The sequence below is a fragment of the Lepidochelys kempii genome, chromosome 4 (genome assembly GCF_965140265.1).
Source record: "Lepidochelys kempii isolate rLepKem1 chromosome 4, rLepKem1.hap2, whole genome shotgun sequence".
In the NCBI taxonomy this organism is placed as follows: domain Eukaryota; kingdom Metazoa; phylum Chordata; order Testudines; family Cheloniidae; genus Lepidochelys; species Lepidochelys kempii.
In genome coordinates, this window is record NC_133259.1 from 94530027 (window position 1) to 94556079 (window position 26053).

At 39.9% G+C, this 26053-nt stretch overlaps 1 protein-coding gene across 7 annotated transcripts in view; it reads left to right on the top strand.

The window, feature by feature from the left end:
* Positions 1-26053, top strand: part of ATP8A1 (ATPase phospholipid transporting 8A1) — a 241893-nt gene that overhangs the window by 98581 nt on the left and 117259 nt on the right. For all 7 annotated transcript variants that reach the window (XM_073342153.1, XM_073342148.1, XM_073342147.1 and 4 more), the window contains 6 exons: positions 39-111; positions 3574-3679; positions 6311-6393; positions 6577-6626; positions 17583-17652; positions 18757-18841. In XM_073342153.1, coding sequence (XP_073198254.1) covers positions 39-111; positions 3574-3679; positions 6311-6393; positions 6577-6626; positions 17583-17652; positions 18757-18841 — 467 coding nt within the window. The remainder of the gene's footprint in view (positions 1-38; positions 112-3573; positions 3680-6310; positions 6394-6576; positions 6627-17582; positions 17653-18756; positions 18842-26053) is intronic.

Consider the following 26053-nt stretch of genomic DNA (forward strand, 5'->3'; position numbering starts at 1 on the left):
ATGATGCTCTTCTTACTTCTCTACTTAATTTTTCTTAGTCAGGACTCGCAGACTGGAGAAGAGAAACCATTTAGTGATCCATCACTGCTGGAGAATCTCCAAAGCAATCATGTACGTGATATAGAAAATAAATGTTATTTTACAAGATGAAAAGAATGATTTCAATAAAACAGAAAGAGTATCCTTTAAAGGAAATGAAATTTTGTACTTATATGAAACCCACCTATATTCTATGTAAATAATAGCCCAGCTTTCCATTCATGTAAAGTTTTTTGTACTCATTAGCCATGGAAATTTGTTAATTGTAATTATACCCACATGTTCTTTGAGATGTCTTGTACACATATTTATTCCATTGTCGGTGAGTGTATGCTCAGTGTATTAAGTTGGAAACTTCTGGTGAGGAGTACGCATTGGAGTGGTGCATGCACCTTTAGTGACCTCCTGCCTCCAAACAAAGATATCATTCTGTCCCATTCTCAGTTCCTTCTCACTGCCCATAACTAAAGTTGGAGGTCCTAACGGTGCCCCGTGCTCACTGTTTTTTCTAGTACTTATCAGCAGCCTTTCTTGTGTAAATAGTTAGATGTTAGCATAGTCATTATTCCTTAGGGCTTTCCTACAGAGAGACTTAGTGCGCAGCAAACTGGTATGTGAATCTACAGTGCACGAACTTGACACACACTAACTGGTCATGTAGACTCTGCTACCACAAACTAAAAGGTCTATAGTGTGCAACCTCAAAGCACACTGTGGAACTTGTAGTGTGCAGTCCAGGGTGAATATGGCTAGTTAGTTTATGGCAAGCTAGTGCGATGTAGAGTCTCACTGTGGCTTACCCTGTACTAAGAGTGTGTCTACACAAGTGTTGGAAGATGTAAATTCCAGTTTGAGGAAATATACGTGGACTAACTGATGGAACTAGCACTCTTAACAATACAGGTATTGCCACTGCCATGGCAGGGGCTAGCCACCCTAAGTTTGTACCAGAGCAGCTAGCCCATGCTGTTGCTTTTGCTGTCGTGGCTACATATCTGTTTTTAGCGTGCTAGCTTGATCAGGGATAGCATGGATATGTCCTCAAACTGGAATTTACACCTTCCAGTTCTAGTGTAGACATACCCTAAGACTCCATGTAGATAAGCCCTTAATTAGGTATTCTTAGTTTTTATAGCATTTCTTTTGTTCTCCTCTTAGGATAATGTTTGTTTTTGTTTGGCTCCTGGGGTGGTATTCTTTTGGGTCTTGAGGGTAGCAGTCTTAAACCTATAACTCTTAAATGTTTCTACCAACTTTTTATCCTAGTTACGTTTATTTTATGATCTATGTGGTTTAGGTGATGGTAGAATGCCCAGAGTCCTTGGATGGGTACCATTTATGTATTTATATACATCTAAATTAACTAATGAAATAAAAATGAGACAAAGGTCCTTCTTACTTTATGATGCTTGGAGGAGAGATGATATATAAATTTTCTTCAGTAGGACAACTCACAGACTTTTAAAGTTAACCAAATGCTCAAGTTCTTTGCTGGATCAGGTCTTATAACAGAAATTAGTAAACGTGTGCCTCTTTCCTGGAGGAATTCAGGGCTCTGAATCGAAGGACAGGACAGAGCCATCCCATTTTGAAAGTGAAACTAAAGAGGTTTCTGAGATTGGTGACTTACCATATAGTTATACCATTCCTCCTTCAATACTATTTCTTGAATTGTCATTTTCTCAGAGTTTTATCATTCTGTACAGTATTCGGGAATTGTTGTTTTTACAGGTGAAGTGCCTCACTTTTAGTAGAGTTCTGTGTTTCTCATTTGCAGTAGTACAAGAATCTTTCCTAAGTGACTCTCAGTATTGACAACTCCACGTCTTAGGAATTCTTTTGGGAAATTACTGTTTTTGGCAAGAGTTTGGGGATCTTAAAATTGGTGATTTCCTGCTGTCAGTTTGAAGTGTTTTGAGATCTACAGATGAACTAAAGTGCTGAGTTTAAAAAAAAAATGAATTATTTTTGTTTAGACTGTCACACTAAAAGCAATCTGACTGACCTTGCTTCAGTCTGCCCTTTGTGTGGGATTGGGCACAAGTTTTAACAGAAAATGCAGCAGCTATTTCTTTAAACTGTTCAGGAGAGGTGTTGAATTGACTGGACTGGAACCTGAAATCATATGTCCACAGAAAAAGTACAGCATGGGCAGTGATAGTGCCATAGTAAAATAAAAAATACTGTGTCCAGACAATATTAAAAGAGAATTCACTTCACAATAGATGTTAACCATGCACACATTACTGAATAAAACATTTCAGTATGTCATTCAACTTTTGTCCATATCTAATGTGCCTACTTACATGATTTATTTACATTTCCAGTTGAGCTGTTAATTGATATTAATGTTTTACTTCCTGACACTAAATGGCCGAATTTCAAGTCCATCTTCTAAGTATAGAGGCATTCGAGCTTCTCAACAAAAACATTTGCACGAATTTTGTTAATGTGGGAAAACCAACTTATTTTTTCCTGATCTTGTTCTGAGAAATGTCTGAACCATTTTTGCTGAAAATTTCCAAAGTAAATCAGTCTGAATTAGACATGGCATGGGTAGTTTCAGTCCAAATGGTTGAAGTTTGGCAAAATTATAAACAACTGACCACAGTGTTATATTATGGAAAGTATTAGTGCCACAGGGTTCATACACTGCTACGGCATCTCCTCCTGGCTGCTCTGGGAATTAGCTCTTTTCAGGTCTGACATCACCTTCTGTTGCTCATTGCGCATCCTGCTGCCGCTCTCTCTTTGTGACTTGGCCCTTTGGATAGGTCACTGTGTGTTTTTACCCCTTCTGGGGTATCATAGTCTTTCCATACAAACTGTCTCAGGTTGTCTTGTCTTCCCATTCACCACCCAGATGGTGCCACTTCCCAAGTGGCTGGTAGGGGAACCCAGGCCTGTCCTCTACTCTGGGTTCCAGCTCAAGGACCCTCTATTCAGTAGCCAAGGTTTGCACCGTCTTAAGCCTTGTTGCTATTTCCCTGAGCCTTTTCCTGCACCCTTTTCCTTTAGGTTTACTTACGTCCCTCTGTGATGTCCAGAGTGGCTACTGGCTCCCTTACTGCAGCCCTTTTCCCTTTCTGCTGTCAACTTCCTGTCTTTATACTAGCCCTGTCTGTTCCTACTCAGCTGGGCTCCATCTTCATTCAAGGGTTACTGAGGTTACCTAGTTTCCTTCCTCCTATCCTGTTAATGGGTCCCTTCTCAGCCTCATTGATCTCTTCTAGGCTAGTCTGAGGTGAACACCCCATTACACTTGGGAAGCCTTAATTGTAGGCATCAATACTTGCACCGACTATACAAAAGTAAAGTATAGCAGCAGTTTGAATGTACTTGAAACAAATTAGGTGAATGTTGAAAATGGTTTATGTATAATGTCATCAACCAAAAGAATGTAGAAATTTTAAAAATGTTTATTCTTTGTAACCAGAAAAGGAGATTTTCCCCTGAATTAATATTTGCCAATATGTACTAACATTTTAACAGTGCACAGATTAATTGTTACTTTTTACCCTGTTTTTGGACTAGCCAACTGCACCTATAATTTGTGAGTTTCTAACAATGATGGCAGTGTGTCATACAGCTGTTCCAGAAAGAGAAGGTGATAAGATTATATATCAAGCAGCATCTCCAGGTAAGAGCTAAATAACTATATGTGAACTGTAAAATATTCAGTCCACTCAGCAAGAATGTTAATTCAGAACTTGATGAATTACCCCTAGGTCTACCCCTTGCCCAGAAACTTAAATAAATGTGCAAACGTAGTGATATTTAAGATCAGTTTCATACATTTTTACTTCTATAAAAGGCACTGTTCGGGATTTTTTTCCAATCCATGTCTTAGGGAGGATTTGTAGATGTCACATAGAGTGTACAATAATAAAGGGTGGTTTGTTATCTACATTGCAACACCCAAACTGCTGTGCTGCGAAAAGTTGAATGAGTTAAGAAATACAAATAAAATTCAGAAGAATGTGTTCAGTAAGCCAAAAGACAAGCTAACACCCCTGTTTATGGCTCTCTCTGATGCTTCATAGCAATGGCATTGACTTAACAAAGTATCACACACAAAAAATAACACTATGTAGTAATCATCAGGAAGGAAAATGAAACCTCTTAAGCAGGACAACAATTCTGATGATAAGCCAAACATCAACACAGAACAAGAAAAGACAATATTTAAAACACCAGTAAACCACACTTCAGACATTTTTTTTCAAATAGATTCTTGCAAAAATCAGCATGAGCATTTTGTGATGTGTATATAGTCTTATTACTCACAGTTGCCTGTTAGTATCTAATATACTATGCTATTATGGCACTTTAAATAAGAGCCAGTCTTGAAGCAGAAGACTGACATTTCTATCACAGTGCAATGACTCATTAGCTTGAGCTGCAGAAAAGCGACTCATTGAGTTAACAGTGTAATGCTGTTGCAAAAAAAAAAAAGTGAACATCTTTCTGGGATGCATTAGCAGGAGTGTTGTAAACAAGACACAAGAAGTAATTTTTCCGCTCTACTGATCCACACTGATTAGGCCTCAACTGGAGTATAGTCCAGTTCTGGGTTCCACATTTCAGGAAGGATGTGGACAAATTGGAGAGAGTCCAGAGAAGAGTGACAAAAATGATTAAAGGTCTGGAAAACATGGCCTGTGAGGGAAGATGGAAAAAATTGGGTTTGTTTAGTCTGAAAAAGAGAAGACTGAGTGGGGACATAACAGTTTTCAAGTATGTAAAAGGTTGTTACAAGGAGGAGGAAAAGAAATTGTTTTTCTTAACCTCTGAGGATAGGAGAAGCAATGGGCTTAAATTGCAGCAAGGGAGATTTAGGTTGGACATTTGGAAAAACTTCCAAACTGTCAGGGTAGTTAAGCACCAGAATAAATTGCCTAGGGAGGTTGTGGAATCTCCATCATCAGAGCTTTTTAAGAGCAGGCTAAACAAACACCTGTCAGGAATGATCTAGATGATAATTAGTCCTGCCATGAGTGCAGGGTACTGGACTAGATGACCTCTTGAGATCCCTTCCAGTTCTGTGATTCAGTGATATGTACACTGAAGTTAAAAGTTAATGGATTAAATTAACAATGAGTAATGGGGTGGCAGTGTAGGCACTGCAATCCCGATGCAGTGTAGACATACCCTTAGACACCCGGGTAAAATTTAGCTGTGGCTTTGGTTATTATTTCTCATTGGAGGTTGCTCTTTCAACCTAAAGGAAAATAATTCTCCTATGAAATTTTTTCCTGTGCTGCCTCTGATGTGGTGGCTCCTTTGGAGCAGTGCAGCAGTTAATGGAGCAGCTTCTAAGATGTACCTAGCGAAAAATAGTTTCATGTTTTTCAGTGGGCCTTCTAAGAGGCAAGAAGACTCCAGCACAGGTAGACTGGTAGTGTCAACTTCTCGTCTGAAACTAAAACACTAAAAGGGGACAACTTACCAGAGAATGCAAGAATAATAGGGAAGTTTAGAAATGTTGAATATGAGCTACTTCAGTTTTACAAATTTAAATGAATAATCATATTTTCACTCCATATACAGTAGTAAGGAATGGGGTCACAGAATTGCAGCATTGTCCCAATGTTATATTTTAAGTTTCAGCAAAGCAAATTTTGGGGAAAACAAGAAATTTAGTGAGTAGGGTTCAGTGGAGGAAAGTTTTCAAATTCTATAAGAAATTTTGAAAAGCACTATAATTAAGAAGGCACAGAGTACAGATCCTTTGAAAAGAAGACAATTAATAGGAATTGGCCAGTGTGATGCCAGTAGAGGCTACTCAGATACATGAGAAATAAAGTACCTTTACTCAACATGGGAAACCAGGGAGGCACCTAAACAAGAATTTTTAGAGTCAGTTATGGTTTGAGGAGGAAAAAATAAGGGTGTCAGAAAAGCAAAAAGAATTAATGCTAGTCAGAGATAATAAGGGATTATACAAATATATAAAATGAAAAAGAAAAGGAGGAAAGAATAGTAGGACTGCTGTTAAATGAGGGTAACATTTACAATGACTCGGAAATAGCTGAGAAACTGAACTTTTTTCAAGAACAATAAAGAAAATTTGAGCAGTGAGGAAGGAAGACCTTCTAAATGATTTATTTATTGATGAGGTAAAAGAATAACTGGAAAATTTGAACAGGTACAAATCTGCCTGTCTTTGTTGTTTATCCTACAATACTTAAAAGGTATTTAAAACTTGAAAATTCTTTTTCTTGTTAGTTTCTCAATCTATTAAAAAAAAATTGAAATTGGTTTGTTGCAGATGAAGGAGCATTGGTCAGAGCAGCCAAACATCTTCATTTTGTATTCACTGGAAGGACACCTGACTCAGTAATTATAGACTCTGTAAGTACATTAAAATTATGCTATTATTTATTATTAATATTTTGGCATGAATATGAAATAGTTTACATATTTAATACAATTTAGTCCAGTAGGTTTATGCCAAAAAGTAGTTGCTAGTCTTTTATTTAAAAAAAAAAAAAAAAAAAAGCTTAAATCTCAAGAACAAAAATGTCTTTTTTCCAGCTTGGCCATGAGGAAAGATATGAATTGCTAAATGTGCTGGAATTTACAAGGTAATGCAAAATAAGCATTTGATATATTTTGTTTTCTATTTGTTAGTGTCATTTTTGTGCATATATACTCTGCTGATTTTTTCTTTGATGGATAAAATAGTGGGTTTAGTATAGAGATAGCATATGTTCAGACTTGAAAAAGACTAAGGGTTTTGTACTTTATTTGGAAACTTTATAATATGTACTGTGCTTTAGCTCTATAGTATATATTCTCACATTATAACTGATGGTATACCATTGTTCCATTGGTAGTGTGTATATAAAATAAATGGAATTTTCCATTCAGTATGTGATCTCTCAGTGTTCTGCTGGAGTTGTGTATGTGCGCATAAGGAAGTAAGGTGCAATTTTGTTTGTAAAGTGTATCTGTATATGGAATGTGATATGTGAAAGTACATGTGGAAGGACTCAGGATATGAAATTGAGGACCTGCTTTTACAAAGGCTTAAGCACGTGCTTAACTTAAAGTGTGTGAATTGTCTGATTGCTTACCCTGACACAGTGAGGGTGAGGAGGAGTTTTATAAGTGGAGGAAGCATTATACTGACCTCAGGCAGACCTGGAGGAAAAAGAGAAAGGAGAGAGAGAGGCACATGTACATAGAGGACTTGCACTGGAGCTGTGATTGATTTGGTTAAGGTGAAGGACCAGAGAGGGTAGAACTCAAGTGCGAGTTTGGAGGCCAGGAATGGTGAAAAGGCCAAAGGAGGTGTTTCAGGGAAAGTTGCCTCTAAGAAGAGGAGGAGGATTGAAGGAAAGGGAATTGGAGAAAAATGAGGCCTAATGAAGTGAAGACCAGAGAAGAATGGGCAAAGGGAAGAGGAAACTGGTGAAAGAACAAAGTGAGAAAATATTGAACAACAATCACGTAAGGGAGACTAGCCCAACTGGAAAAGAAACTTATATTGAAGAAGATGGTTTGAGTAGAGAAATACGTATATTTTAAAAGGAGAAAATGCATAGAAAACTAGTGGGAGGTGAAACAGGGACACCTAAAAAGATGAAAAGTTACAAAATATAGCTGATGGAAGCATAGATGAGGAAAGGAACAAAATGACAGAGCAAGTTACTTCATCCTGTATTGATTCTATATATAACCTTCATTTTTGTTGTAAGAAGTTAATAGGTATGTGGGAAAAAGTGCCTTGCAACTCGCTTGACAGTTACAGCGATGTGCAGTATTTATATAGAATGGGAGTACAGGTTTCCCTTCCCTTTTTCCTGTTAATCTTTACCTGTTTTATAGGTTTTATAAACATTTTTAAAGCTTGAGAGTTGCCAGGAATGGTTATTAGATATCACTTGTGCTTTTTAGATAAATGAAAACTACTTACCTGTGAATCTTGTTCTCTAAAGAAATAAGTTACAGTAGCTTACCACTCACACACTCACCCACTTAAATCAGAACTTTCACAGTTTACTTTCCAGTTCTTTAATATTTGCTTAGACTTACTGGAGGCACTAGGGGTCACTATTATTCCACAGGAGAAGTGCAAAATGTTCCCTGTTGGATCCAACAACTTCAGAATTTTGAGCTCTGAGCCTGCCCAACATTTCTGTGAGAGGAGCATGCACCCTCAGAGAAGTAATCTATTACAATTTATACTTTCTGAGAACAAGAATTACAGATACTGTAAATGGCTTTGTTTTCTTGAAAAGTAGGCAGCTGATCCTATGTAGATGTAACTTTTGCAACCCTTTGCTGCCTTCCAGCATAAGCTGAATAAAGGGTTTTTTTACCTCAGTCCAGGTACAACACACTGCTACACCAAACATCCACAACAGTACTTTGAAAGGATAGTTGGTAACGAGGTATGTAGAAAAGGGCAAGTGCAGGAAAGTAGGGTTAAAGCTACAGTGCATAGTCTTGTGGAGTGTGAAAATTGTGCTAATCATAAGGTATGTGCCTATGAGTAGAAAAGAAGTGATTATGTACTATTAGGAAGCATAAGTTTTTATTGTATTGTATTTAGCACAGTGGGTGTGATTTTCAACCCTACCAGCATATGACTATGAATGGCTGTGGACCTCAGGCAGTTCAGATTAGCTTCCTCTGATGGGGATCGTTGGTAATCCACAATACCATGGTGTGACTCAGTCACCCCTGAAGCAACAGATTTTTCTGGAGCATCTGAAGTCTTGCTAGCTTAGTCCTTTGGCTCTTGTGGTAGATACATGCTTTTAGTGTAAAAGATTCTAGGATTCTTCTGTCTTTCTTTATATGCAATGCTATTCTGATTTTTATAACATTGTCAGAGGCCACAAAACCAGGTGACAGTGACGGGGCATCAGCTGCTCCTCTGTGACATGTTTCAGTTGTTCCAAGGTTTCTTCAGTCACAGGTGCACAGCAAGGCATGTTATCAAAATGAGTGAGTTACTTCATACTGTCAGCATTAGCAGTAATGGACATATATTCAATGCTTTAACCATTGGCCCATGTGTCCATGCAGTTGGGTGTGGCAAGAGCCCTCAGCTTTCGAAAGCCCTCTCCCTCCACATGGTGAAGCACACACTGCCAGCAGTAAACTAATAGAACAGTGTGTGAGAAAACAGTTTCAAAGAGTGTTATGAAAAAACAGTGTTTCAGTCTGAATTCCCGGCTTAGTTCCCTTACTAGAGGCTTACTCCTGTGCTCGTTGAAGTCAGTAGCAAAGCTCCAATTGACTTGATTGGTGCAGGATCAAGACCAAACAACAAGATGTGTGGGAAGGTCCCCCTTCTGTCAGAGATTGGGCAAATTATATGCTTTCAGACTCCATGAGTAGTTGTACTCCCGTCAGAAAACTATGAAAAAAGTATGATTAATTGGACTAATAAAAAGATACACAGTGGTAAAACAGAAAATGAAACAAAAAGGGAAAAGAGAAATAAATGGAAAAATAAAAATAATTTTGCAAAACAAAAACAGTCTACATTTGTTTCCATATTTTTTCTAAAAATTTTGAAAAACAAAAATTTAAATTTTTCATGAAAAGTTTCAATTTTGAGAGGCCATTTTTTAATGAAAAAAATTGTTGGGAAAATTTAAGCCATTTCTCCTTAACAGTGACAAAAGCTAGACATTAACCAGATTCACCAGAATGCCTGCCACTGTGAGTTGTTCAGCAGAACCAGACTTTTGCTGAAATTATGGCAGAGGAGAAAAGTGATTTTTTTTTCAGTTTATTTCCTTATGCTGCAATTGATCTATTTTGGAATAGGTTTTTGCTGCTGTTGCTCCCCCATTAGTTATATGTCATTCACTATGAGGAATGTATATGGAGAAAAGATAACTACACTATTCCAGTAAACTGGTGACAGTATAGTTCAGTGACTGGAACCCCCTTAAGTTAATGAAATTCCTATGGTAGACTAATAATAAAACAGTGTGGGGAGTAGAACCTGACGTCAGTTAGGAGGACCTTATCTGATCATCACTAAAGTAGTTTATATCATACTTGCACACATCCAGATACAAAGTTTGCTCGGATGTATTGAGTTGAGGCTAAAAAGAGCTGGGGATAGTTCCACAGTTTTCCTGCAGACTGAGAGTCTTAGTGATGATACAAATTATAGCTGAAAGGCATGTTGAGTTCAGCCAGTATGGTAGGTACTCCAGGGACAGGCCTAAAATGAACTTGGTTAGCTTAGAGGGGAATGGGGTAGTAGGGTGATGTATATACCAGTTCCTACCTCATTTTTATCCTAAAACATGCATCTAAATGAGAATACTCAAAATGAGGGTATATTCAGTGTGGGGCTTCTCTTATAAGTTGAGTGAACTGAAAAGTGGGTGCTCTCTCCCTCCCTTTCTCATCCTGGACTAAAGCCAGCCAATATCTTCCAGCTAGGGCTTAGCAGCACAAGCAAGGTTGGATGTCTCATTAACGAACTGTGGTTTTTTGGGTTTTTTTTCTAATTTTCAAAACTGGATGCCTAAGGTAATGTTCCTAAATCCATATTTAAGCTCCTCAACACTGTAGTTTTATAGCCTCACAGCCCAAGCCCCATGAACCTGAGTCAGCTAACGTGGACCAGCCATGGGTGTTGTATTGCAGTGTAGACATACCCAAAGGGTCTTTACAAGAATGCTCATAGCCCCTATGTTTACCTTAAAGGGGAAGGACTAAGTTTGGGATATTTGAAAGCTCTTAACATTGACCTAACTGGTTCTATTGAAGTCAATAATAAAACTCCCATTGACTTCAGTGGCAGAGTTATGCCAGTGCAGAGTATATTAGAGTGCTGATTGTCCATTCCTTCTTGGACAATATTTTAATAAGACCTTGGACCTAGGATTCATCCTAGTAGATATAAAAAAACTATAGAGATCTTTCAGTCACATATGTATGTTCTCCTATAGAAAAGAACAAAATGTTCTTTTCCCAACAAAAGTTGATTCCAATGATAGATGACAATAACAGAGCCAGAGGTCACCTCAAAGGTTGGCACTGCCTTTCAGTGATGTTTATTCTTCATCTTCATCACCAGGACACACTGTCTCCATCAAGCTGAGCCTTTTCCCCTCAGTTCACAAAGGTTGGAAAAAGGTGTCTCTCTACAGACTAGAGAGCTCCAATACATCCACCTCAAACATGGCAATGGCCTGGTCAGTTGCATCTGAACCAGCCTTTACAAATGTAATGCACCACCTTGTTCCTACTGGGCATACTGGAGACCTCCTTCCAGGGGACCCAGGAGTTGATCTCCTTCTTATCTTTCAAGGAAGTGCCGAAGGTCTCAATCCCCTTTTGCATATATTGCCAGATGCCTGGCTGCAAACAGGGAAGAACAGGAGCAACTAGAAGGAGGGACAGGCACTGGAGTCTCAGGAGCAACATCTTTCATCTCTGAGACCTGTTATCATCCTCTCCTGGTGAAGTGGTGTTTTTCAGGTCTGGTACTGGCACCTGATGACAGGAGCTGCTCTCTATCTAAGTTCATCAGTGCCTGCTAGCGTAGCACTCCTTATCTATAAGGGCTTCTTATCAGTGGTTCTCAAAGTGGGTCCCAGCCCTATTTTAATGAGGTCACCTGGGCTGGCATTAGACTTGCTGGGAGCCAAAGCTGAAGCCTGAGCCCCACCGCCCAGTGCCGAAGCCCAAGGGCTTCAGCCCTGGGTGGCAGAGTTCAGATAACAGGCCTCCTGGCTGAAGCTGAAGCCCTTGGTCTTCAGCTTTGCTCCTGCCCAGCGTGGTGGGGCTTTGGCTTTGGCTCCCTCAACTGGGACATTGGGGCTCGGGACAGCACAGGGTTTGGTCCCCCTTCGTAGGGTCATGTAGTAATTTTTGTTGTCGGAAGGGGATCATGGTGCAATGAAGTTGGAGAGCCCCTGTCTTAGATCAAGCTAAAACCCTGTGGCAGACATCAACTAAAGTGCCTCTTCTGGCTAAAGGAGCAGAACAAAAATGTTGGATACCCCAAAATGTGTTTGAGCGGTGTTACATACATTCTGCAGTTTATGAAAAGTTCAGACAGATTAAGAGCACCCCAAAGGCAAAGATTCCAAAAATTTAGACCTATTTGGAAGAAAGACCTATTCATCAGCATCACTGCAACTTTATTCATGGCCATCACTATGACCACACACAGATCAAGGATTTGCCCCTTGAGGGCACAGACTTACTCATTGTGTATATGGATGACACACTGCGCTCCCTCAGAGATTCCAGAGTACTTCATTCCTTGGTCATCTGCATTTCAGCCCCAAACTATGTGCCCTTTAGATATCAGAGGCAATCCAGGCAGAAGATACCTACATTTCCCCTTCACAGATTTTTTGATACCTGCGCAGGAAGAAGCCAACATTTTCTTGAAGGAGACTATCTTCCTTGACCATTGGTTATTCTACACCTGCTTCCAGGCAGCAGGTTTGATGCAAGGGTTGAGAGCCATGCTTGAGCTACTTAGGACCCAGCCCTGCCTTTTGGGTGCTATCTTGCTTTCTTCCATCAGTCATGACCTATGATAACAGACATTTAAGCACTAGAAGTAGTCTCCCTCCCATGGCTATTCCATCTAATTTCATTCCTTATTTTAGGAACCCCCACCTCCCACATACATTCACCCTCCTTCCCAATCCCTCTTCAGGTAACCTCACAAAAAATAGCTAAAGGAAGAAGTGGCTCCTGTACTTAATCTAGGAGCCACGGAAGAGAAACCTCTGGAGTACAAGGGAAGAGGCTTCTACTCCTGGTATTTCCGTATCCCAAAGAAAAAAGGGGATATTTGTCCTGTCCTAGACCTGAGACGCCTGAACAAATATACACACTATCACAGATTCCTCTGCCATCCCTTCCCTTCAGGCTCAAGACTGGTTCATGGCTCTCAGGCTACAAGATGCATATGTCCATATTTCCAGCCAGCCCACGGGAAGTACCTGTGATTCACAAGAGGCCTAATGACTACTAATACAGAGTGCTACTATGTGGTCTATCCACAGCACTGAGAGGCTTTACAAAATATCTAGCTGTTGTATCAGCACATCTGAGGAGATTAGGCATTAAGGATTATCCATATCTAGACTATTGTCTGATCAAAGGCTGATATCATCAGGAAGTCACCACAGCCCTGAACTATGTCTTTCACCTATTCAGACAGCTGAGATTCATGGAGAATTATGGAAAAAAAAGTCTCATCTCTTCACAAATTATAGAATTAATAGGAGCCCACATCATCTTCTGAGAGGTATGTTTTTGTTAATTTGTAGTCAGAGTTGTTTTTCTTCAAGCTGTAGTCACCAATATCAAATCATATGCTACAAATACAATCAGAAACTGCCTCATACTTATGGACAACATGTCAGCTTGTGTGTGTGTGATGCCACTAGCCAAACTTCAACCACATCCATTACAAGGCTGGCTAAGATCAGTGTATCATCATACAAGACATCAAATTAATATGTGAATTGTGATCTCAGCTCACAACCTGTCTGCACTGAGCTGGTCATTACACTCCAGGAACGTTTGGATGGAGGTGCACTTCTCCACACCTCCACCTGAAAAGATGTTGATCACAGATGCAACAGGAACAGGTTGGGATAAACACCGGAACACCTGCAGATACAATGGACTTGGTCTCAAAAGGACTTGATTCTTCAAATAAATATCCTAAAAATATGAGCAGTCAGATTAGCTTACATAGTGTTCCACCCTGCTCTACAGAATTCTACAGTGCAAATTATTAAGACAACTCATCTGCAATGTACTCTATAAACAAGCAAGGAGGCACCTGTGCATCACCCCTGTGTCAGGAATTAATCACATTATGAACATGGTGTCAACAACATGGGATAACCCCAATTTCTCTTCATCCTCCAGGAGTCAGCAACAGTCTGCCAGACTGCCGAAGTAGACAATCCATCACCAATCACAAATTGTCATCATCAAACCAATATTTCATCAGTAACTAAATCTCATTATAGTTTTTTGTCCCAAAAGACAACATGAAATGTACAATGTTTTGTTCCTGAGTGTCTGGGCCAGGAAGTATGCAGTTAGGTCTAGTGGTTAGCGACCTGGTTCCAGGAGGAGTGTTGGGGCTGGGACATAGGGGGCCAGCTCTGATAGTTTGTGACCTGTTTCAGGCGGATCATGTTCAGGTTACCAGGAACCAGGCAGGAGTCAGATGAACTAATTTGGATGGGATCAGATACTATTTGGGTCACCAAGAGTCAGGCCAAGGTCAGGATACCAGGAATCAGGCAGGTCAGAGTCTGTAGGGCTGAGCAAGGGATCTGAGCAGCAGCCAATTAGAGCCCAGTTGTGCAGACAACTTTTTGTGCCTCTCTTTGGGTTAAATAGGAAGCTCTGGCAAATCAGAGGTCCAAATGTTGCTCCAGTCAGAGCCCAGGGGAGGCCTCCCTGGTGTAACGTCAGGTTTCATGATCTCAGCACTCAGGGCTTGTCTTCACTACGCAGCTAAATCGATGCCACTGCCATTGATGCAGCTGCGTTAATTTGGGTCTGGTGAAGATGCACTAAGTCGATGGGAGAGCACTGTCCTGTCGACTTCAGTACTCCCCATCACTGCTCTCCAATCCACATGCATTGTATAGACACCGCTTTTAAGTCGATGTTAGTTACGTTGACCAAGTTATACAACTTAACTAGCGTCACTTAGATCAATTACAGCTTTAGTGTAGGCAAGGCCTATTTAGTTAGTTAGTAGTGAGCCACTGGGTAAGAGCAGGGAGGCAACAGTCAACTGGGAACCATGTGGACCCAAGTTCAAGACCTGTGGGGTCATGACATGGGTGGCATGAGTCTGGGATCATTACAAGATGCTTTCCTTACTGTGGGATCAGGATTTCATGTACATATTTCCACCAATTCCAAATCCTGATAGCCTGAATTTTCTCGGCCAATATGAAGCTAACAGATCTCCTCAAAATGTCTGTCCAGCCTCCCATACCACTTTGGTTCTCCAAACATACTATCACAGAACAAAAGGCCAAAACTTAATTCAGACCCAAAGTCACTACATCTGGCAGCCTGGATGTTGGTTGGTTTAGTACTACTGACAGAGATTGCTCTCTACAAGTGCCTTTTGCTAAGTAAAAAGTTTCCGAATGGAAAACTTACTCCTCTAAATGGAAAATATTTTCAGATTTGTGCAGCCCAACACAACCTTGACCTGTTGAAGACCCTCATACCAAAAATATTTAACTATATTCTGAATCTGTAACACTGTTGACTCTCTTTCAGTTCCATGAAAAACTACATTGCAGTGATCTCAGTATGCCACCCGTAGTACTGTTATACTCAGTTTTTATACCCCACAGTACCCAGATTTCTAAAGGGGTTATGGCATACTTTAGGGAATCCCTTCTGATATGGGATCTTAATGTTGTCCTTAGAAATTTAATGGTTCCCCCTTTCATTCCTCTTTCTGAATGCTCTTTAAACTCCTTACTTTTAAGATGGCCTTTTTAGTCACAGTTACATCAGCCAGGAAGGTTAATGAACTCCAAACTTTCATGGCGAACCCATTTTATGCAACATTCCACAAAGATAAGATGGTGGTAAGACCTCACTCCAAATTTATTCCCACTGCTCTGTCAGACTTTAATTTGAACCAATCTATTAATTTACCTGTTTTCTTTCCAAAACCCCATTTCTTCCTGATAGATAAGAAACTCCACACTTTGGACATTCAAGAGTTTTGTTAAACTATCTTAACAGGACAAGGCCTGTGGTTCTTAGAGATACTGTTGTCTGTGTAGATCCCTCCATCTTTGTTTTTTTCTGAGACCACCTTATCTAGGATTCTGAATTAGTGAGGGAACTAAGAGATGGTTGTGGCTGCTCTGCTCTTTGTGCTACTGGGTCAGGGAACACGAGGACATGCATATTGCAGGCATGGGCCAATGGAAAGTGCTCTTGTGTGCTCAGGGTGTGTGTGCACCTAAAGTGGGATCCCACAGACAACAACATCTTGAAGAGCCACGGATGCTACAAGGATAAGTACTTATCTTTTCTTCAAGATAGTCAATGCACATTTCCACCTTTGGATGCATCCCTTGATGCCTCTGGGGTTCAAGAACCTTCTATAAAGTAGTGCCCTTCGGTGATGTGTAAGTGTTCTCTCCTGGCCCAAAATATTTAAAAGGTCTGGGCATCTCAACCACCTCACTTCCTTCTTTTCTACAACTAGCTGTGGGTGTGGGAACCTTCTGTGCATCGCTGGAATGAATTTTGGGGTTTGAGCCAAAATTCCCTTAAGTTACAGTGTAATATACAAGCTAGGTAGTTGCAAAAAGAAAAGGAGTACTTGTGGCACCTTAGAGACTAACCAATTTATTAGAGCATAAGCTTTCGTGAGCTACAGCTCACTTCATCAGATGCATATCGTGGAAACTGCAGCAGACTTTATATATACACAGAGAATATGAAACAATACCTCCTCCCACCCCACTGTCCTGCTGGTAATAGCTTATCTTTAAAGATAAGCTATTACCAGCAGGACAGTGGGGTGGGAGGAGGTATTGTTTCATATTCTCTGTGTATATATAAAGTCTGCTGCAGTTTCCACGATATGCATCTGATGAAGTGAGCTGTAGCTCACGAAAGCTTATGCTCTAATAAATTGGTTAGTCTCTAAGGTGCCACAAGTCCTCCTTTTCTTTTTGCGAATACAGACTAACACGGCTGTTACTCTGAAAGCTAGGTAGTTGCACATTTAGACCCATATCCTCAGGTGCTGCCAAGGTGTATCCAGTGCAGGACCCAAAGGAGGGGAAGGACGACACAAAGGTGACTTAAGGCAACTTTTGTGCCTCCTCCCTCCCACCCTAGTTTTGAAGGCAACTGAATGCTGATTCAGCCTTCAGCATAAGTTAGAACATACTCCAGGGTTATTTTAATTTATGACTGCTTGTAAAGGTTCCCTAGGGGTCATTGTGCTGTCTGGAGATGAACAGAACACAATTCACTCTAGGCAAGCTCCATTCTTTCCCCAGCACATCTCCAACTTATCCCCTGTCCCATTCAGCAGTACTTGAGTGTAATGGGGTCTTGAGGTCTTGCACCTATGACACACCTCGTGCCCATGGAAGAAGGAGCTGAGGTGGTCCAGAGTACATGACTTTTTTTATAATCTTGCTCCAAATATTTCGTGCTCTGTGAGGGCACTCATTAGGTGTCATTGGGTACTGCTTCACTGAAGGTTCCTATACCTCAGTGTGCCCTGGAATGCTTCCTGCAAGTGGGGATGTGCAGAGAGAACACATTCAAAAGACTACAGTTACTGTGGTAAGTAACCATTTTTTCTTCATTTCTGCCCCCAGTTTCATGGAGGAGGAGGAAAAGCTAGTGGTAGGACTAGTAGATACAATTACCTCCGATTTATATACTGTACAATTAGTATGATGTGTATCTATAAATATATAAATGCACATTTTCAAGTATTCTATTTTTTATTGATGGATGAAAAAGGTTGGTGATGTTGATGGATTGCAATGTTATCTCTCTTCCAGCACTAGGAAAAGAATGTCTGTGATTGTTCGCACACCATCAGGGAAATTAAGACTGTACTGTAAAGGAGCGGTAAGATTTATTTTAGTTAAATTACCATACAGTAATGTGAATCTGTTAATTTGTAAATGAGTATGCTATAGACATACAGAAAAATAAATAATTGAAATAATTACAGTATGCAGTTATTGCACGATCAGCCGAAGTCAGATCATCTAAAATTTAAAAAAACTCTGGGTTTCAGTCATGACTTTTTTCAATTTAATTAGCTATATTATATATTAAAATTATGTACCAGGATTAAGAGCTAAATTGTGAGTTGTACTACATGACTGTCTGGGAAAATAGGAACCCTCCCCACTGTACATCTCTACTTGGGATACCCAGACCACTGCTCACCTATTTATTCCTTCTCTGGAGCAGATGGGAAGGGAATTGCCAGGGAATGGGTGGAGCCTTAGCTCTACCCCCTGTTCACTAGCCCAAGGAGGAGAGAGGAAATAATAATTTACTGATAATATTAGGTCAACAGTAAATTATTGTTCCTTTGGAGTAAGGTATGTCTGAGTCACAACGCATCCTAGAATGGTGCTGTTTGTACACCATGTGCCTAAAGTGATTCATCAAAGGAATTACTGATCTGAAATCAGTTTTAAAACCAGTTCTTCAATGTTTATAAAAATTGAATATAGGATTGATGATGATCAACATTCCTTATCCTTCCAAATGAAAATTAATGAAATAATGTTATTGTGTAACTCTATGCACAGCTTTTTTGTTGGCCAAGTAGAAGTGAGAATGAAAGCTACTAAGCATCAGTTTCACTCTGTACTTAAATTTGGGGTAGAGGGAGAGCAAAGGAACATGAAGGGTGGAGTAAGGGGAGAAAAGTATGTATGAAAGGTGAGGAGAAATAAAAATACAGAAAACCCCAAAATAATTCCAGATTAGGAGAAGGTGTGGAGATCTACAGACCCTGAGGGCTCAGAAAGTCCTCCTCTTTTCTCCCCTCCAGAACAGAAATATACTTCTATTTGTGTTGCTTGGCCCTGAAATACTTTGATATAGTGTTACATATTTTTTCTGCCTATTTTCCAGAATTTCTGTTATTGTTGCCACATCAGTGAAACCTGCTTGCTTTGGTTTATTGTACCTTTTGTTCTGTTTGCATTGTAGGATACAGTAATTTATGACCGTCTGGCCGAGAGTTCAAAATACAAGGAAATTACTTTAAAACATTTAGAGCAGTTTGCTACAGAAGGTGAGTAATAGTGCTTGATATAAAACAATATGAAATAAAACCTCTCAATTCTCATAGGTACTATAAATTTCAGCTTTTATTATATGGTTATAATTTATTATATGTATGTTTATTAAACTCCTGTAGCCTCTGAAAAAGATGGTCCCTTTCCTGAAGAGACTATGTTCACAAATCTAGACAGATAAAACAGGTAGAATCAGCCGAAGTAGAGGCTTTTAAAATTCAGTTGTGCAGTTGAAATGTATTATGGAGTCACAGCAGTGATTCCATTAAATTAGAATGCAGACTCTTTTGCAACCTTTAATTTTGATCTCTCCCAACCTCTAACTTTTGGGAAGGAGAGGAAGGAGGTTGGAGGGAGTGGGATGTGGATGGTTCAGGAATCAATGTTGACACTATGATGACCTTGCACAGAGAGGCCATCCATCCACCCCATGCAGTTAAGTTTGCTTTAAGGCTGCTTTATATTACAGGAGTGAATCCATTACTGATAACACCAGGGATTCCTCCCATACCCACCTCAATTGTCATGTCTCTGTATCCCCAGTAGTCTAGCAGAATCATCTCTCTAACAACTATTCAGTGGCCATTGAAGGGATATATTTGGGTTCACAAATAAGAATCTATAAGTGGCTTGAAAAGGCTGTCTATAAAGACAATAAGTACCTATCCTCATCAAACAATGGATACTTTAAACAAAATTAAAAGTCACTAGAAAACACCACACTTTCGATGCAGGCAGGAAAGAAACCTCTGCAATAGAAAATACTGATATCGTATACACCCTTGCTTTTAGATAGCACTTTGCTTTTAGATAGCACTTTTCATCAGTAGATCTTAAAAGCACTTTACAAAGGAGGTAAGTATCATTACCTCAATTTTACAGAAGGGGAAACTGAGGCATATAAGTAAAATGACTTTCTGAAGGTCACCCAGCAGGCCCCTAGAAGAGCCAGGAATAGAACCTAGATCTCCTGAGTCCCAATCCAGTGGGCCACAGTGCTTCCCAGATGCTGCTCTGAAGTCTTTCTGTGCCTGATAGAGGAAAGCAAGTTGGTCATGGGTTATAACATACAATAAAGGACCATAGTATTCTAATTCATCCGTGCAACAGGAAAAGATGGATGTATAAGGAGCAAAATTAAGGTTATTACAGGAAACTCAACTGCAGATGTTCCTTCATTTTGATATAACTTTCATAAAATTTGTTTCTAACTTCTTTAAGAAAATTTTAAGAGATTTATTTTACTAATTGTTCATGCAGCAAATAAAAACCTAATTAAATTATCAATATTTATAATTATCCATGGGGTTATAATGATTCTGCCCCCCTGGGTGCTGTAACACTGAAGGTGAAGCATAAACAATCTATTGTTAGCTCCTTTTGCAGAACAGATTGCAGGATTTTCTGGTTGTATGGTAGGAAATATAAATTAACCTCTGTTGTTCCTGAGGAAGTCCAGAGCCCTTTTTCCCTGCTTTGGTCCCAGATGAGAGAAATGGCTCCAGGCTGCTCTTCCCCCATTCCACAACTGCACCATTAGGCCACGGGGGTAGGGATGGACTTGGTTAGTACAATTGCTGGCCTGTTGGGGAGCACTGTCACTCCAGCCAGGTTTCTGCTGGTATTAACCACTCAAGCTGGGCTCTCCACATAGGATGCTCTTCTCCATCCTCTCTCTGGGCAGTTCCTCCCAGTGAGGGGGGAAAATAGTTCTGTATATCTTGGGTACTTATATGACCCCCATTACCACAGTAGGTGGCAATATCTTTATCCTTACAATATCCCTGAGAGGCAAAGAAGTACTCTTATCCCCATTTTACAGATAGAGAAGTGAGACACAGAAAGACTAAGTACTTTCCCAAGGTTACACAGGAAGTCTGCAGCAGAAAAAGGACTTGAACCCCAGTCTTGCAAGTCCTCTCTCTCTTTCTCTCGCTCTTCCTTTCCAGTCCACTTTCTCACTTTTACCCTTTCTTTCCCTCCTTTTCTCTGTGTGGAGTGCATGAGTGCAAGTTTTTAAAATCTGTGAGCACACTTAATCCTATTGAGCTGATAGGTTTTAAGATTGCCCTGAAAAACTCACGCATTCCACATAGAAAAATACAACTGGGATAACAGTGGTCCTTGCTCCGTGAAAGTTTCCCAGTCTTCCTCTCCATGACTCCTGAGCCTTATAACACCTTGTAACATGCACATGTTGTCAAAATCACCCTGGTCAACATCCACTCTTTCAAAGACAAATTTCTTACTGTCTAGGAACTTATGAGTTTTACTTATCTGCGTACCCCATTTATAGAGTAATTATCATAGTACATCTAAGCTCTGTGCAATAAAACTACAGCACAAACCCTTATAAATAAAATTAAAGAACCAACAGAAACAAATATGTGTGAAAAGGCCTTGATATTTTGTTTTGATTGTGTGTTCCCTGATGTCCAAGGGAATCCATTAGACGTTCCCTTGGAGGCAAGGACATTCTTAAATCCTAAATTGAGGCACTTACCTTTAGTAAGTAGAGAGTTATGACCTGACCAAATCTTTTGAGACCTCTTACACCAAGAAACCCTATTTCTATTCCATTACTTTAGAGAGTTCTACTCCTCTTTCCCCTGTTTGTATCATCAAGCAATTGACCCCTTTGGTTGGTGTGGTGATACGATCACTGTATGATGGCCTAAGTGAAAACAAAAGCTAGCCTCAGGTCTGTTCCCTGTGTGTGTTCTTCACATTATGATTTGCATCAGGAGTGTTTGGGTAGCTTTAAATAGTTTTATATAATGCCCAAAGTATTATATTCAGAGTATCATACTAAGAAGGAACCCTAAAATACAAATAGGCTATGGAAATAAACAAAAACTTGTCAGATAGCTGGTAGTGCAGCAGCCTAATGCTCCTGATGAGTAAATCTTTGATTGCTTGGATCTCGGTGTCTGGGTTGCTTAGAAACTTCAAAAAAAAATGTACTGGACAGGACAGCTGAAATGTAACACGGTGTGAAGCTTAGCCTTCCACATCTAGGATACTGGTTTGAATCAAGGCTATCTAGGTAGTGGCTGAAAAGTGTTTGTTATTTGATAATCCATATGAAATGAATCTAAGGTCTCAATCCAGATCTTAGTGGATAATTGTCCTCCTCCAGATCACCAGCACAATTGGCAATCTCAGCAGAGAGGTTGGGGATTGAGCTGACATGAAAACTAAATTTTGTGCCTCCTCTAGACATAGTGTACTTCCATGTCCTTGTAGGGAAGTGTGTACTACTGCTCTTGCACCCCTCATGTCTTTTTCTCAAGAACAGTCAATCAGTGACCTCACAAGCACTGAATTCATTGTTTTTTTAAAAAAAGCATTCTTCATTCTGTAATACATTAAAGAAGAATTCAGTATTTATTATTGCACCAAATTTAAATACTGCCAATGACATTACACCATTTCTTTCATGTTTCCATTCATGTGGCAATACAGTATGTCCTTGGCATTTGCTACACGTATTTGCTACATTGTTCAGAATGAAGTGGTTAGCATTGCTGGCATTTACATTTAAGCATTTAATACATTTCATTGTTAATACCCATGTAGATGAATGGAAGAACTGTATAATTCTCTTTGGTCTTGTTCCAATCTGTCAAGAAGCAGACTCAATAAGATTCTCAATTTTTTTTAAGATTCTTTGCGGTCAGTATGCAAGTAAGTTTATTTTTAAAAAATAAAGTTTAGATTCTGGAGACCAGCAAATTCCTTGGAAAATACTAGCTCTGTAGATATTCCACATGCACTCATTGCTGTTTTTCCACTTCATCATCTGATTGGTGGATTGTGAAAAGATATTGAGAAAGATTTTAATATCCAAGTTGTACAATCCTTGCCACCTTTTTCTCTCCTATTCATTTTTCTGGACCCATCTCATAGGACTCTTCTTATGAGAAAAATTCAGTCCATTTCTTAGTGTAATACTTCTGCCAGGTTGTACTGATAGTAACAAAGCCCAGGTTCAATATCTAGGGTTTCCACTTAACATTACAAAACAGATCTGGTTTGAGCCCCCACCCAATAATCTGGAAAAACTAAACACCATCCCTGGGCACCTCTGAGAGGCAATACTTTCCCACTCACACACACAGTCTGTGTATAAAAAAAGAAAACTTTTATTAAAAGGAAGAGGGAACTCAGCATTAATTTGAGAAAACACCACCACAACAATTCAAAAGTGTGCAAACCACAAGTAAACACCCACCCCACAGTACGATGAGCCGTGTCCTTTGCCTCAGTTTCCCACCTGCGATGTGGAAGTCTGACAGACTAATGTTCCCTTAACACATCATTCCCCTTCCCCTCTTCTGCATGCCATTCATAGATGGTTGTCCAAAGTTAGCTAAGTCCCATAATTCAGGGGTGTGTTCACATGGGTTCACTTCCCACCCGAAAAAGGGGGGAGGAGGAGTCAACCAATGCTGCTGCTCAGTGCTGCTGCAGCTGTTATCGCTGCTTGCTGCCACCTTTGCCTATACTCACGGCTGCTGCTTGCCGCTCCTGGAATGTCATGTTTTAAGGTTCCAGCACTTAGCCCCGTTCTTAGTGATTTCAGCTTTTAGTGATTTCAGTGGGTAGCAGAGAACCTCACTGCTACTGCAACCTCTGCATTGTCTTTCACACATCAGGTCTAAGGCTCAGCCTCTAGACCTGCTCATCAGTGATTTCAACAATAGCAATGACTGAGCAGAAACAAGGACTGTCTGATCAACTCTGCCTTTAAACACAGGAGAGGCAATGGCCAAATGGTATCTAGGACTCCTTAAACAGAGTCCACACTACCAGATAGGAACACCTCTCCCCATTCCTTCTGCCTTTCACTTGGCTTTTCCACCACTGACCCCTGCTTAGCGAACAGGGTTAAAGTTAGGGTGACCCTCTCAATCGAAGGGTGCTAAGTACAGTTCTGCTGCCCTTTACTCATACAATAAGGAAAACAACATTTCATTTTCCCTGCATTCAGTACTAAAATTTTAACTCAAAACATCCAAAAATGATCACTTTGGTAAAACTGGTCTGTGACCTACAAAGCGTAGGTCATCATCATCATCATGTTCCCATTATGCTTCTGGCGTTTAGGGCAGCGACAAAACTCCTCCACTCCTGTCTGTTTCTGGCAAGTCTTTCAATATTTCCCCAGCTGTGCCCCACATTTTTCAGCTCGGCTTCCACAGCTCTTTGCCATGTTGCTTTCGGGCAACCTCATTTTCGCTTGCCTTCAGGTTTCCATCTTATTGCTACTCTGGTGATGGAATCAGTTTCCATCTGAAGCATATGGCCAATCCATCTCCAACACCTCCTGGCAATGACCTTCTGAGGTCTTTTCCCCCAGTTCATCACTAGATGTCAGAGGAGAGCTCATTCAAACCCTTCTTACATCAGTGTAGGATGACCACACAGTTTCATAGAGCTATAGGGCCTAAAGGGGCCATCAGATCATGTAGTGTGTCCTCTGTATACCACATGCCATTATATTTCTCCCAAGTACCCCTATGATAAGCCCAAAAACTTCAGTTAGACCAAAACTTTCAGTCCCCAGGAAACTAAATATTGTGTGTCACAGGCAGAGAACAAGAGAGACCAAGATACCACGTAATGTCAGAGGCCACTACACTGTTGCATCAAAGCTTAGCATTCCTAATGCTGTCAAATTGCCAAGAAATCTAGAGGAATGTTAAACACCATTCTTATTCTGAAGATAGTTAAATTAATTAGTGTGCCTTGTACATAAGAGGTATACGCTGTTGTTCCCCACCCAGCCTCTTCCTTTATATTAATTTTTACTGTCCCGATTCAAAATTTCTATTGCCATGTTAGTTTATAAGCCTCAATACAGCTTTGTTTATTTTATTTATGAAGCTTCTTGATTATTTAAGTAGATGACATTAAGCTCTCTAGAATGTAATTTAGATGCAAATTAAAATGCCAAAATATAGTGGTGTTCTATGTTAGAGGTACAAAACCAAGCATTTGTATGTCAGAAAATTTCAAAAGTTATGTTTTCTCCACTATACTAACTGAGCCATGTTTGCACATCCTATATATGTCATAGTATGTTTTCATAATCATTAAGTACCACACCAAATAGCCAAATGTCTCAATGAACATTCAAAACATTTGGAAAATTGGGAGCTGCCCCATCAATCTCTTAAAGTTTGTTCTTAGGATTCTTCAACCCTGAATTTTAACCATCAAAACTTGCTGAGGCAGCTTCCATGATTATGGAAAGCCAGCAGCTTATCCAAAACTCTTTGCTTTTGTAGTTTAGGATTGAGTTGTACATTAACTCTGATCCTGCCAGCTCTTAAATTCCATAGGACTTATCGAAGTTCTGCAAGACCAGAGCTCTACATCTTGAAGGACATATTGAATCTTTGGATAACTGAGCTTTTGGATATAAATGTCAGTTCACGTTTAAAGCTTGCATGTACTATTTGGGGGTTGGCAAAAAGAGGGCTAGGGAACATTAGAGGAGTAATATGATCCTTTTTGCTGGAAAGGCCAGAGGAAACATAACTGAAGGACATAAATCCACACTGTGTAGAGGTCAAGCACAGGAGTTTATTACGTACAGCGCTGATGGAGTGTCACCTCGCTTATTAGGCTCAGAGACACTGTCAATCAATTGATTACAATGGAATATATGGATTTTCCATGGGTGGGGAAAAGTGACAGGGTAGGCAGTCCGACAACCCCGGATAGGTCTAGCAGCAAGACATGATAGCACAGTAGCCAGTGGTCAAAGGTTATATAATGTCTCCGCCCATGGTCTTAAATTAACAAATTAATATTTAATTAGTACTTTAATTAATGTATTAGTATAAAATATATATGTTGAATTCTGATTTGGGGTCCATAGACAATCAAAGGAGCTACTTCATTCCTAACAGGTACATATCTAGGGGTAAAAGCAAAGAAACAGTAAAAGTATATGGCAATAAAGATTGTCTTTCAAGTTGTTGATTTGTGTTTTTAAGGCAGGCATTGGTCCCTGGGAAAGGGAGGTGGGAGGAGGCCATATCTTATACTGACATGCTTTAACCTTTCATAAACTCAAGGTTGGATGTGTGGGAAGAACATCTCCCTACAGAAGAAACTAACAGAAACAGGGCTTCTTTGTTCTAGTTGAAACTTTGAATAAGACACAATTATTGCCCCCAATATCTGGCGTTTTGATG